At 37.3% G+C, this 15,552-nt stretch overlaps 1 protein-coding gene across 4 annotated transcripts in view; it reads right to left on the reverse strand.

Moving 5' to 3' along the window:
• The window catches only part of LOC145167267 (dammarenediol II synthase-like), a 36,882-nt gene that overhangs the window by 4,713 nt on the left and 16,617 nt on the right, over positions 1–15,552 (reverse strand). For all 4 annotated transcript variants that reach the window (XM_079086412.1, XM_079086414.1, XM_079086415.1 and 1 more), the window contains exon 3: positions 2,168–2,257. In XM_079086412.1, coding sequence (XP_078942538.1) covers positions 2,168–2,257 — 90 coding nt within the window. The remainder of the gene's footprint in view (positions 1–2,167; positions 2,258–15,552) is intronic.

Below are 15,552 nucleotides of genomic sequence, written 5' to 3' on the forward strand. Positions count from 1 at the left end.
GATGTGCTTTAGTTGTTTATCTCTTTGGCAGATAGCTCTTTTCAACATGTAGCCCTTCTTTAGCAGTTGGTCTTCTTTAGCTATCTGTTCTCTTCGGTAGTTGGTTCGCCTATATTAAGGAGTTTTTATGTCAAGCACTGGTTTTTTGGCATCGGCTTTCTCTTCTTTAAAGATTTTTTGGCAATATTTCGTCTTGCGCGATTCTATAGTAAGTCTTCCTATCTATAGTAACTTTTCCTAATTGATTTGGCTTCGTATTTGATTAATGTTTAGTTCAATTCGTTGTTTGTGGAAATAGATGGAAGAAAGGACTATTCCCTTGGTGGATCTGGATTATCTGCTTCATTCCCTTAGTGGATCTGGATTATATCTTCTAACATATAAGTATTAAGTATTTGCTACGAAATACGTGTTATGTGTTTATATATTGTTGTTTATTTGAGATAAGCGTGGAATGGATGTTTTATATAGGTTTTAAATGAGTTAAACTTTATATGTATTTTATATCTACAAATATGTTGGGTAGAACATGGGTAGACGAAATAGTTGGTGTGTGATGAAGGATGAGTTTGAGGATGAGACGAAAGATAAACCTCGGTAGCTATGGATTTAGTACCGTATAGACGAACGCTGGTAGCTATGGATTTAGTACTGTATAGATAAACCTCGGTAGCTATGGATTTAGTACCGTATAGACGAACGCTGGTAGCTATGGATTTAGTACTGTATAGATAAACCTCGGTAGCTATGGATTTAGTACCGTATAGACGAACGCTGGTAGCTATGGATTTAGTACTGTATAGATAAACCTCGGTAGCTATGGATTTAGTACCGTATAGACGAACGCTGGTAGCTATGGATTTAGTACTGTATAGATAAACCTTGGTAGCTATGGATTTAGTACCGTATAGACGAACGTTGGTAGCTATGGATTTAGTACTGTATAGATAAACCTCGGTAGCTATGGATTTAGTACCGTATAGACGAACGCTGGTAGCTATGGATTTAGTACTGTATAGATGAACCTTGGTAGCTATGGATTTAGTACCGTATAGACGAACGCTGGTAGCTATGGATTTAGTACTGTAAAGACAAACCTCGGTAGCTATGGATTTAGTACTGTATAGATGAACCTTGGTAGCTATGGATTTAGTACCGTATAGACGAACGCTGGTAGCTATGGATTTAGTACTGATAGATAGACGATGATAGCTATGGATGTAGTATTGTTAAGTAAACCTTGGTGACTAGGGAGTTAGCGTCTACTGTTAAGTAAACCTTGGTGACTATGGAGTTAGCGCCTACTGTTAAGTGAACCTTGGTGACTATGGAGTTAGCGCCTGATAGATATGGACTTAGTACCTGATAGATAAACTTTGGCAGCAATGGACTTCGTGCCAATTCCTTAGGTCAATCCTTAGGAACGAATGAATAAAGGATAGTTGATTCTTAGGGTAAAACCTTAAGAAATAAAGAAGATAATGGGGATGAGTAATTGGGTTGATTGTTTGATGATTAAATATAATAATTATATTATTGTGGGTTGAAAACCCTATATGCTCACCAGGCTCCCAAGACTGACCCACTCAGTTTTCTTTGCATTACAGGTAATGGCACAAGAGTATAAGTTGGTGGACTTGACGAGAGATTTTGGATTATAGATCAGTAGTTATAAATAATTGTTGTAAGGTCTATTTTATACTGTTTATGCTTTTGGTCTGTATCGGAACATGACATCCCGAGATTTTGTTATTTAATGAAAATACATTTCTTTAAAGAAATGCTTTGATAAATTATTATCACATTTTGTTTTGGGAACAAATTCCGCAACTGTTTTCTGTAAACGATTACTCTGATTTTAAAACAAAGCATAAACAAATCGGTCTTTTATGGCCGTGAAAATGGGGATGTCACAATAACCGGTTTATTTGTGTAAAATTAGGGGCTTTTATGTCAATATCCCTCCTTTTAATGAGAACATATTAAAACGATTAGCATTTTTTCATATCATCCTCCTTGGCTATAACAATCTATTTAATTTTTATAATTCTGTGTGTGTATTTTTATGTATATGTGATTTCTATATTTTTCCAAAATATATTTTTGATATATAAATACCCAAAACCCATTATTCAAAATATAATAATAACAACATATAATGTCTTACTTGATGGTTGTAGATATAACGCTTCATTTCTTTCTTGTGTTCACTTGTTAAATGTGTATTGATGGTTCCACTGATGTATAAGACAATAAGCTGCATACACAAAGATGAAGTTAAAAGTTAATGCATAAAAATAAAATAACTATGTATGTTAATGAGCTATCAGTTTGGTGGTAGTTAATGGTGGAGATGGGTGGTTGTGGTGGTTAAAAGGCTCTGTTTGTTGCTAGAGCCTAGAGGTGGTGGGCATGGATAGTGTTGCCTAGAAAAAATGGCCATGACAGAGTCTAATCAGTCATGAACATAACAATTTTACTGTTAAATGGTGTAAAAGAAAAAGAATTAACTTGTAATATCGTGTAAAAAATGATTGGTTTAATACAATGGGGTGAATTTAGCGTTAGTTGTGTCAAAACAATGAGTAAGTATATAAAAAAATGATGGTTTATTAACCTATAAAATTGGTTTCTGAATAAAAAATGTATCATATTTGCAATATCTTAATTGATAAAATAGGTACCATAATTTTTGTTGCCACAAGTACACTTATTTAAGAAATATACTAAAAGATGCAACGAAAAATCTAACGCATGAACAATACTATTAGTATTAGAAAGAAAAGATACACACTACATATTTCACCAATGAGTATCACAGTCAACAAGACGAAGTAAATGACATCCTTCCATTAATAAAGAAAGTCTCTCTCTCTCTCTCTCTCTATATATATATATATATATATATATATATATATATATATATATATATATATATATATATATATATATATATATATATATATGAAAAAGTGAATAACTTACAAGGTATATAAGCTTATATACCCAAACACATTATAGTACATTGTTTTATATCATATATGAATTGTAATCGTCCAAAATTGTTAAAATTCAACTACTAACTTGATATAATTCCAAAATTTTTAGAATTTCATCATTATCTTCCTCTTACATAATTTTCATTTGCAACTATAATATATATATACATGGTAGATGTTCGACCAAAAGATGTTATGAAAAAGGAAAATAATAGTGAAATTTCGAAAATATTAAAAGTAAATCAAGTTAGGAGATGAAGTTTAACAACTTTGGAAGATGATAATGCATATATACGATACCAAAACGGCGTAGTATTCTGTGTTTAGATACCTAGGCATATGTACCTTGTAGGGTATATATATATATATATATATATATATATATATATATATATATATATATATATATATATATATAAGTGAATATCCTTAATTTATTTGGTTAAATACCAAAAGAACCTTTGTAGATGATTGGTTCCATTGAGATTTCGAAAAAAAGTAGAGATCTTGAGATTTAACCTCTGCCACAAGAGTTTAAGATATTTGATGGACCTTTGAATATGCTGCAACGGAGATGGTTGGATGTAGTGAAGGATTACGATTGTGAGATCTTGTACCACCCTGGAAAGGCCAATATAGTGGCCGATGTTCTGAGATGCAAGGTGGCAAGGTCGCCTATCCGAGATACCTGTTTGAGAATGACTGTCACTTCACCTTTGATGGATTTGATCAAGGAGGCTCAGGTGGAAGGATTGAAAAAGAAAAAATTTGATGACTGAGTGGATTAGAGGGCAGGTTCCTTTGTTTGTTAGAGACAGTCGGGGATTGTTGACATAGTGTGGTCGGGTTTGGGTTCCGGCATCAGATGCAGCGAGACAGACGATTTTGGAGGAGGTGCATCAATTAAAATTTTCTATCAACCTGGGGGCCACGAAGATCTACCGAGATTTAAGGTTGAGTTATTGGTGGCCCTGTATGAAGAGGGAAGTTGTGTGGTTCTTTGAGCGGTGTTGGACTTATAGAAAGGTTAAAGCTGAACATCAGAGACCTCGTGGCAATGTAAAGCCATTACCCATCCCTATGTGGAAGTGGGAGGAGATCATTATGGATTTCATCACAAAATTGCCCAGGACGGCGTGGGGTGTTGATTTTATTTGGGCCATTGTGGGCAGGTTGACCAAGAGTGCACATTTTATCCCGATTGCCGAGAGCGGACGATCCAGACACTTGAGGATATGCTTCGGGCTTGCGTATTGGATTTTGGAGGAAGTTGGGATACTTACCTTCTGTTGGCAAAGTTATCCTACAACAACAGTTATCATCCTAGTATTGATCGACCTCCTTTTGATATGTTGTATGAAACGAGGTGTAGGACCCCAGTTTGTTAAGGGGAGTTCGGTGATCAGGTCATGGGAAGCACTGAGGTGGTGCTTAAAACTACCGAATTGATTCACCATGTGCGCGACAGGCTTTGGGTCGCGCAGAGTCTTCAGAAGAGTTATGTTGACCGACGCCCTTCAGACCTTGAGTTTATCGGTCCCTTCAGGATTACTGAACGGGTAGGCAGGGTAGCGTACCGGTTGGATCTTCTTGATGAGCTGATGAGTGTGTAGCTGATGAGTCAGCTGTGATATCGTTGGATGATATTCAGGTGGATGAACGCCTAAATTATGTGGAGAGGACCATTGCAATTCTCGACAGGAAAACTAAAACTCTATGTAACAAGGTGGTGAATCTAGTGAAGGTGAAATAGCAGCACCGAAAGATCTCTTGAGTGGACGTAGGAGCTGGAGGACAAGATGAGGGAGCACTACCCGGATTTGTTTACAACAACAGACTTTGAGGACGGAGTCTAATTTAGGTGGGGGAGATTTGTAACAATCAAATGTAGATATTTTCCTTTTAAGTCCTTGAAATAAAAATATAATTACGAAAGAGGCCCCTTCATGTGTTGGGCGTACGTCTATGTACGCTTAGCGTACATGGGCATGTTGGATCGGGAATCTGAGCCACGTACGCGGGGCATACGAAGCGTACGCAGGTGTACGTAGCCTAAGTTAAAACCCTAATTTTAGGGCATGAGCCCTATTTAAACATATTTATGACCTGTAGACCCTCACCCTTATCATCCTCCAATGCTTTTTAACGTCCCTAAAACCCTAGTTTGCCTTTGAGAGTGATATTTGAGCTTGGAAGTAACTTTAGTGGCCTTTTTGGTGTGTTTGCAAGAAGAAGAACTTGGTGATCAAGCTTTAGACGTGGTTGCGCTTCAAGATCCTGAAACTACATCATCTTAGGAAGCTTTTGAAGGTAAAAAGCTCATACCTTGTTGATCCTTTTAATAGTTAGAGTTAGGGTTTGTTTATAAGCTCATTTTGGGTCCATGGATTCTCTTTTGGGAGTTTGGGCAACTCTAGAAGCTAGAAATGCTAGATCTTAGCCCCTATGATGTGTTAGAAGCATAAAAAATGTTATCTTGGTGGTTGATATGAAACCATGCATGGATGTAGGTCCTTAATGTGAGCCTTGATGAACAAAAATGGATGTTGGACTCCCATAAGACATGCTAAGGCATAAAGTTGCCAACTTTATGCCCTAGGACCCCCTTAATGACCGAGATCTGGAAGTTAGATTAAGTGGCTGCATGGATTAAGCACCAAATGGCTAAAGGTGTTGAGCAGCTCAATACGCTGAGCATACCAAGATGTACACAGCGCGTACTGCATGGCAATCGAGTACGCCGAGCGTACTGAGATTACGCAGCGCGTACGCCCCAATGGGCTTTTAGACTTTTGTTGGGCTTTTGGATCATTGGGCCTTAGTTGGTTTTGGGCTTTGTTCTGCTTAGAGTAGGTGGGCCCCAATGGGCTTTTGGACTTTTGTTGGGCTTTTGGATCATTAGGCCTTAGTTGGTTTTGGGCTTTGTTCTGCTTAGAGTAGGTGGGCCTTTGACTTCTGCTAATGGGCCTTAAGTGGTGTAGTTGGGCCTTTTGGGCCTTGGAGCCTGTTATGTTCGTTTGGTCCAAGAATGGTTAGGCCCATTTTGGGAAAGGCAAATGGGCCCTTATCTTAGGAGTTTGGACTTATGGTTTAGGCCCATGATTTGGGTTTATGACCTAATTCTGATTAGGGCTATTTGTTTGTGATAGTGTGGGACTTTCCTGTTCAATTGTAGCACCTAGTTCCTGGTATGTATTTTATTTAAGTACTTTTGCATTTTTGGCCTTGGACTCGGCGAGTTGAAGGACCAACTCGCCGAGTAGAAGCGGGATGGGACGCGGGATTTAAGTGATGGCCTCGTCGAGTCGGGTCCCGGACTCGACGAGTAGGCTCTGTATGGACAAAACCCTAATATGAGGGTTGCACCCTATTTAAACAACCTTATACAGCCTCCATCGCCCCTTTATGCTCCCAAAAACCCTCTATAGAAAACCCTAGCCGTTGTTGAAGCAATCTAAGCCATTTTGGTGGATTTTGGTGTTGATAGTCTTAAGAAGGAAGGAGAAAGGCTTGAGGAAACAAGAGGAGACCAGAAGGGTTCGAGTTTGTGCTTCATCTTCAGCCATCAGAAGGTATAAAGTTGCTAACTTGCTTGTTCATTTGCTAGATCCCATTTTGTGGAGATTTAGGTCTTTTTTTAAAGCCATTTTAGGTAGCCAACCATGAATGCAAGCGTGGCTGGGGACAAGGCTTCAGATCTAGGTCCTTAAAGGGGTCACAAGGCAGAAAGTGGGTGCTTTTACGCCCAAGAAAGACTCCATGCAACCCAAGAGCTTGTTGTAGGACCTTTCGGACTCAAAGTCCCATGCATGCACGTAAAGTTTGTAACTTTACGTGCTAGAACGATTGTAGGAGCCCAGATCTACCTTTTGGTCAAGTGTTGTACCTCAGAAATCGAGGATTTAGTGTGTGGATGTCATCGACTCGGCGAGTCCGTTCTTGGGACTCGACGAGTCCAAGGCTTTGAGTCCCATATCTGTTGAGGGTCAAAAGGACTCAGTTGGGTGTTAGAAGGGTTGTAACTGTTGGATTAATGTCTAAGTCCATAACTATAATTGGTAAGACTTGACCCGACCCGACATGGTCCATTTGGGTTGCATGACATCATGCATTTGGATAGACTATAATGAGAGAAATAACACTTAAGGTTGGTTAATATATTATAAGTTCTAATATATTAATAAGGTTATTTAATTAGTATTGATCAAGAATTAATTTGGAATTAATTAAGTGATCAAAAGGAGACTAATTAAATATATGGGTTGATTGTGTAAATCATTCATTCTTATATATGTGGGCTTGTGATCCAAGATTCCTTATGTTGGACTAAGTCCATGGGGTGACCCATGGATACTCCATGGAGGTTAAAATCCATGGAGCATAAGGAATGGGTAAAGTTATGAGTTACATGGTGTAACCCTAATAGCCACCATATAAAAGAATCCCATGGCTCAAGAAATGGTGCACTAATGTGTGAGTGTGAGTGTGAGGGCTAGACGATTTCAAGGAGTGTTCAAGTTTCTCTCAAGTTATTCCAAGTGTATTTGGTTTTGTGTGAACCATTTGAGGTGTCACACTTGGGGCACTAGGCACTCAAGCTTCATGAAGACATTCTACATCAAAGAGGTATGTATTCTATCTTGTTATATTTATTATTTTGTATGCTAGATTAGGATAATACCTTGGATGTTCATAATTGTATGTATAATAGAGAAAACATAGATCCAAGGTATTTAGGGTTGCATGTACACTTAGGAGTGTTAGAATGCTCATAACCCAACAGTGGTGTCAGAGCCAGGTTTGTTTTCTTGTTATACTTGCAAAAGTAGCTGAAAAATCGAGTTGGATGCATATATTCGATTGTTTTGGCTGGAATTGGACTAGGAACATTAACCTAAGATGTTTTTGGACTTATAAACTTGTTTTTGATGTGGTAATGTTCATGCTAATCCAATTTCTAAGATAATTGTCATAATTTCAAGATTTGTATTAGTTTGTATGTTCATGCTAATTTCTTGAAGATTGATGATTTGAATTATCTTGTTCTTATGAGGTTCTTAGATTAATAGAAAAGTTGTGTGAAATAGTTGTTTTCAATCCATTTTAATCTAAGAGTTGATTCCAAAGTGTGTTTTTGTAACTTGTCCTCAAGTTATATGAAAAGTCACATTTAAGAATCATAAAACTCATAAAAGTTGGCAAAGGTTACAAAATGAAGAGTCTAGTTCTAATTAAATGGTTTTATGACTCCATAACTTGTCCTCAAGTTATGGAGGTTCAAGAGTCTCTTCATTAAATTAAAAAAAAAAGTGTAACCTTAATTAGTTCCATAACTTGTCCTCAAGTTATGGAACTTGAAGAGTTTTTTTTTTTAATTAAAACTACTTTAAACTCATAAGTTATGGAATTAATTAGTTTTGAATAGTTTCAAAACTTGCCCTCAAGTTTTGGAATTTGAAAAGTTTTCACTTATGAATACTTTAATTCCAAGTTAGCCCTTAGAATTTTAAAAGTTAAAATTCAACCCTTATACTTTATAATATTATAAGTTAATAATATTTATATATATGTATAAGAGTAAAGTCAGTCTTACCGTTAGTAGGCCTCATTCACGAAGCCGGTCTATAAGGGGGGTATAAGGTTACTGCCTATAAAATGGCAGTTTAATGAGTGTCCACTCTCACCCACCGCTTCCTTGACTGGTGGAGGGTCGTTAGCCGAACGGGTAGGACAAGGACTATAATTCTCCCTTCATTAAAAGTATTAATGATAAATACTAAGTAACTAAACCTTTTATTAATTCCCAATCTTAGTTACTTAGGAAAATGTGAATAAGGTGTTAATCCATGAAATTACACTTTGCACTTTGTTTAAACCGTTAGTGGAGCGTGTGTGGTTAACCGGCACACTAACCTGGATTTAACAAAGTAGGCAAAGGGTAACTTAATATTTATCATAGTATCGGTGGAGCTCGTGTGGTTTACCGGCACATCGATTGAGGGGTAAATATTAAGGGTACCAAGTATATTTGCATGGTTACTTCACACCTTGTTTTGTGATCCTCGGCATCCCAGTCACAAAACCTGAAAGGCACACTCGAGATTGAAACATGCCATTGAAAAGTTCAATGAATCTCAAAAGATCTAGGAGTTTCAAATCCAAGTAAAAACCTAATTAAACTATTTCGTTTTTCATGGTGGAAATTGGTAAATCGTCATTTACCTACCTTCAACTATTTTATAACTCGGATTACGGCATCCCTCTTCCAGTTATAAATAGGTTGTTGGATCCTAGCCTTAATATTTCATATTGGGTGTTATATTAAGGACTTTAGATCAACTATCTTGAATATCTCCCAAAAGATGTCTAGTTCAGACATCTATGATCTTCCCAAGTCTCTTGGAACTTTACTTCCTCCACCTCCTCCAATTATTCTCCCTAACCCACAAGTTCAAGGTCACTCAAGCCCTAATGGCAAGCAAGGTCTATGTGTGATCACATCTTAGAGATGAAGTCACATATTGACAAGCCGGGAGAGTTGGGTGTCAAAGTCTTGAGAAAGTTGGATGTTCAATCACTTTCTAAGTCACATAGTGAGTTCCTTTGGGACTACTATGAAACAGACTATGACATGAACCTTAATGATCATATCTATTTGCTTGGTGCTGCTGAATCAGCAATGATTTGGAACGATACTAAAGCAAATTTGATTAGAAGATCAACTTCCCAAAACTTTATGGACAGTGACAATGGTGACACTGGAAATCCAGAAAAAGCATTCTCTTCCCAATGGAAAGGGATTGGCCATAGTCAACCCGGTTGACCAAATGGTAAAGAGAAAGGCTAAGTCTGAGATAGTCCCATTACCAAAGGGTCCATATATTTATTTTGCCAAAGGAAGGGGCGTTGATTGCAAAGCTGCCAAATTTACCTAATGATGTTAAAGTCAATAAATTTGACTCTACATCAGGTAGAGCCCATTATCTAACTCTGTTAAGTTCTATTCTGAGATCCTCATTACATGATGTGACTGGGTCACATGTTGATGTTTTAAGAATCAAAGAATAGAGAGAAATCTTAAAGGAAGTATATGCTGATTCTGATCACGAAGGTGGATTTCGATCGCATCAGAATTTTGAGCAGTTGCTTAAGAAGTTATGATATATTGCTAAGGAATACATAACAACAATTTTCCATGTGGATTGTAAGGATAAGTTTTTCCGCAAAGTTTTAAAATAAAAGAAAATTGTTTAATTTTATTTATTTGAAGTATCCTTACAATGGCATTTGTGGAAAATTGTTGCTTATATGATTCCACTGACAGCAATATTGGAAAATGGATTTGATTCTTTCATTTGTGGTAGTGTCTAGATTTACCAAATCAGGAAAGTTCCTCATCGCCCAAGTTTCAATTGGACCGAAACTTGGAATCATGCAAGTTGAATAGTATGATGAATGAGAACTTTCAAGCATTGGAAAATCAAGACTAATTACTTGTGCACATGGATGTGTGAGTCAAGTGAAGGACTAAAGGGATCGAGTACACATTCTTGTGCACTGGTCATGTCCACCACAAAGCTCGTTAAGACTATTTGATTTACTAAAGTTTAGTAAATATGGTTATACTTACAAATTTAAGTATAATTCTGAAACATTGGAAAAGTCTCAATGTATGGCAGAACGAATGGGAAGAATCAAATTAGGCAGAAAGATAAAAGTTTCTCAAATCTGAAAAGATGTGAGAGTACTTTAGTATCATGTTTGTGATCATCTTAATGATTTACAAATCATATCACAATTAGTTCTCTAAAGGTCATCTTAGTGCATTCTTATGACTAAGAAGAGGAGTCATGAATTGTTGAAATGGTTAGATCAGGAAGATGAGTCATACTTCATTCCAAAACAATTCTTAGAGTCATACTCCAAGATTGTAACTTGAGTGACATATCTTAAATAAAGGTTTAAAACACTTGTCAAATGTAAGAGTAAAAGTGTCCTACTCTTGTACATTTGAAATTGGTAAGTTGTGATGTTTTGGATAAAACAAAGACCAACTAAGGCCATTTGTGTGAAGTGTTTGTCTTGATAAAGAATCTGCACTATTTCTTGAATATTTGGCAAGATAGTCTTATATGTCAAGAGGACAGTGGGAGTCTTAAAGATCCTAAAAAGAATTTCAAGAACTAATCAAGAATAAAACCTGAGGTTCTTCACTAGCACACGACTTGAGGTTTATAACCTATCGTGTTGACATATTCTGTGCCCATTCCAGTTAAAGTTGGCTTTGCATAGGAGTTTTGAAAGTTCTCAATTGGTTGCATAACAACTTGGAAGCAATGGCAGGCCCTGTACTGCCAGGTGGCAAGAAGTTAAGATTGCATAAGTTCAGTCCATATGAGTTTGGATTTGTCATTATCCTTGTCTTGTGACTTTGGTTTTGACGATTCACATGGATAAGAACACATACACCATAAAATCTAAGGGTCATAAGGTTTCTCTCCGATTCATGAAAATGATGGTGAGGAAACACTTCCACTAAGTAGATTTGAAGCAGATGGCAAAAGGTCTAAACAATTGAGACTATGATTACGACATCCCTTTTCATAGTTCTGAAATTGTTTAGACACACATGCATGCTATCTAAGGAAAGGTGTATGATTTTGATAAAGTTTTATCAAAGCATCTCGTATCAGAAATCTGAACTTTGGTAAGAAAGTCAATAAAGTATTGATTTCTAGAAGTCCAGCTGATTTCTGAGTACATGTCAAAGCTAGTGGGAGCATAAGTGTTATGCTAATAATCATCATGTTAGTGGGAGCATGATAATTATTGTTAGTGTTGCAAGTTAGCAATGTTAATTATAGAAAACAAAAGTTTCAATTCGTGAGGCTGCAGGGATTGAAAAAGTTGTTTTGCTATAATTAAGGGAGAGGATATACTTCATTTCAGTTCTAAAGGCTTAGATTGAGACCTTAATCATCTTTAGTCAAGAATATATATATGAATTTCATGTTGGATTGGTTCAACTTAAGGAAATTCTATATATTGCGTTCTCAAAATTCGATTATAATTACGGCATCCCTCTTCATAGTCAAATTTTGAAAACATGGCAAATAAAAATATTGTAGCAAAAGACTGGTCTAGAATCATGTGTTTATGTGAGACATCATGAATCGTGTACCATTTGCTTTGGGTACAGGATCGATTGCATGTGTTATAATATTTGTCATTTCTAAATTTTTCCAAATGCCTAGAGGCATTAAGAAGGGAAAAGGTCTAGAATTGGATATGACTAAAATGATTAAGCAATTGTCGAGGACAATCTGAGGTTTACCAAAGATTGGTTGCTTAAGGACAGTTGGAAGTATAATGTTAATTCTGGAAGGACCATATTGACATAATCTGTAAGGAGGCAACTCTTGTTCAGAAGTGATAGTCAAAATGGAATATGGAAATGTTTCAAAGTTAGAAATTATTCAATCTGTGTAAGATTAGGAAACTTAATGAAAGAAGGATGTTTCCAAGGAGCTGATCTCCTTTGGAATGCTCTGTAATGATTGTTGTCAAGTCTTTCTGACTTCGTGCATAATCATTAAGAGGATCAATACATATAAGTTTAGAATCTAACAGATTTCAGTAAATGGCATGAATTTGGAATTCTTGCATTTGCAGTAAGGATTTGGGACTGTGAAAAGAGGATCATTGGAGTGATGTTCAATTGATCTATTTTACTAAGTAAAGATCATAGACAAACATAGTATGCATACTTGGTGTATGGCATGACTAGTGTTTAGAAAACATAGTGTACATGCTTGGAGCATGGGACAACTATTGTTTTAAATTCAAGTATAAAGTTGATAAAACCGAAACAATGAATAATGAGTAATCAGTATGGTGATAAATAAAAGTGTTTATTTATATTCATAGGGTTTGATACCATATTTGATTCATTTATTCTTGTGTTTCACTTTGCATGTTTTGACTTCCAGAATAACTAAGTCGCTCTTCCTGAATGATTAAGTTATTCAAACCATCCACAGTCGGTCATATGTTGGAAGTAGATATGAATCAAGACTGTCATGGGTTGGTTTGTAGAGGTCCAAGTTGGTGGACAAAGTGGTGCTACAACACTCATGAGTGCTCATAAGTTCTGAGTATTGGATTCAACCCGCGCTCATTTGAATCACTTCATGGATTTTATCACGAGTGATCATGAGACGATAATATCTTATATTCTTCAAACCTAGAGATATGAGTTGTTACTATGAGTTGGTTATACATTGATTGCACGAAAACGCATTGGTAACTCGATGTTATAAAACGTGCATTTGTGTATGATTCAACAAGTAGTAGAACAAGCCATATGAGTCGAAGTTTATCCATTCCTTTTACCTTCGGGATAAAAGCGATATCTGTGGGCCCCTCGATGATTTAAAGATGATACATGTGAGTGCTTGGCCAAGCCAGGACTGATTTGATTGTTCAATCAGTCAGTCATCATGAATCGGAAATCGGGAAACAACAAATGGACAGAGAGAATGATTGATAATCCATGTCTCAGTCCATATGATATCTAGAATGGAGGAATATATGATCCCTTATCTAATGGACAAGTCATTGACAAAGGTCAGAGTTCATCGACAAGGTCAGAGTTCGACAGAAGCTTTTGAGAGCTACGATTGCTGATCGGTTCCTGAAGTCATACGCAATAATAGTTTTAGACTTATCCAAGTGGGAGACTGTTGGATTAATGTCTAAGTCCATAACTATAATTGGTAAGACTTGACCCGACCCGGCATGGTCCATTTGGGTTGCATGGCATCATGCATTTGGATAGACTATAATGAGAGAAATAACACTTAAGGTTGGTTAATATATTATAAGTTCTAATATATTAATAAGGTTATTTAATTAGTATTGATCAAGAATTAATTTGGAATTAATTATGTGATCAAAAGGAGACTAATTAAATATATGGGTTGATTGTGTAAATCATTCATTCTTATATATGTGGGCTTGTGATCCAAGATTCCTTATGTTGGACTAAGTCCATGGGGTGACCCATGGATACTCCATGGAGGTTAAAATCCATGGAGCATAGGGAATGGGTAAAGTTATGAGTTACATGGTGTAACCCTAATAGCCACCATATAAAAGAATCCCATGGCTCAAGAAATGGTGCACTAATGTGTGAGTGTGAGGGCTAGTCGATTCCAAGGAGTGTTCAAGTTTCTCTCAAGTTATTCCAAGTGTATTTGGTGTTGTGGGAACCATTTGAGGTGTCACACTTAGGGCACTAGGCACTCAAGCTTCATGAAGACATTCTACATCAAAGAGGTATGTATTCTATCTTGTTATATTTATTATTTTGTATGCTAGATTAGGATAATACCTTGGATGTTCATAATTGTATGTATAATAGAGAAAACATAGATCCAAGGTATTTAGGGTTGCATGTACACTTAGGAGTGTTAGAATGCTCATAACCCAACAGTAACAAGACAGAAAGAGTGACCCAACGCATTGGACTTAATTTTAGACCTGGAGTTCATGGGACTCGACGAGTGCTAGAACAGACTCGGCGAGTCCAAGGCAATCTTCTTAAGGTTGAAGATGAACTCGACGAGTTGTTCATACAACTCGGCGAGTCAAGGTCAGGACTTGTTCATCAGTTGAAGGTGAACTCGACGAGTGTTCATCCGACTCGGCGAGTCGGATGAAGGTTCATTGATGTTCGTAAGGAAGGGGAACTCGTCGAGTCGTTGCCAAACTCGACGAGTCGAGTCGTGGATAAGGACGAGTAAAGGGAAGGGACTCGACGAGTTGACGGCCCAACTCGGCGAGTCGGGTCAACTGGAAGTTGACTTTGACTTGGACTTGGTTTGGGGTAAAAAGGTCATTTTACCCTAAGAGTAGATATCAGTTTCTAACTGAGTGTTTGTGGGGATTGTAGCCGGAGGATTTCCGGAGCAGCAGCGGACGAAGGTTTCCCGCACAGATTATCAGCAGCTTCTTGTACGAGGTGAGTTACCTTCCAATAGGGGTGGGTCTAAGGCCACAATGCCGGCCCACCAAAGAGGAGTATTCAAAAGATTATTGTCTTTGTGATAATTATCTTGGTTTGGTTATGTGCTTTGGTCACGAGTATTATCTGCATGATATGTTACGTGTATTATAGGGATTAGGTTCCCTGACAGCGGCCCTTAGGGCCGTAGGGTAGGTCAGTACCCGGATATGCCTGACTGCGTGTTTGTACCTTGCTGTTGTATGCTAGTGGTAGGGGGTGGAATAGTCCCCAGTTACCGGTTGAAAGATACCGACGATGGTTACCGGTTGAAAGATACTGATGATGATTACCGGTTGAAAGATACCGATGACGGTTACCGGTTGAAAGATATCGATGATGGTTACCGGTTGAAAGATACCGATGATGATTACCGGTTGAAAGATACCGACGAGGGTTACCGGTTGAAAGATACCGATGATGATTACCGGTTGAAAGATACCGATGATATTACTTGGTATATGGTATGATGGGGGAACTCACTAAGCT

This window comes from Lactuca virosa, chromosome 3 (assembly GCF_052849685.1).
Source record: "Lactuca virosa cultivar CGN04683 chromosome 3, Lactuca_virosa_CGN04683_v6, whole genome shotgun sequence".
Taxonomy (NCBI): domain Eukaryota; kingdom Viridiplantae; phylum Streptophyta; class Magnoliopsida; order Asterales; family Asteraceae; genus Lactuca; species Lactuca virosa.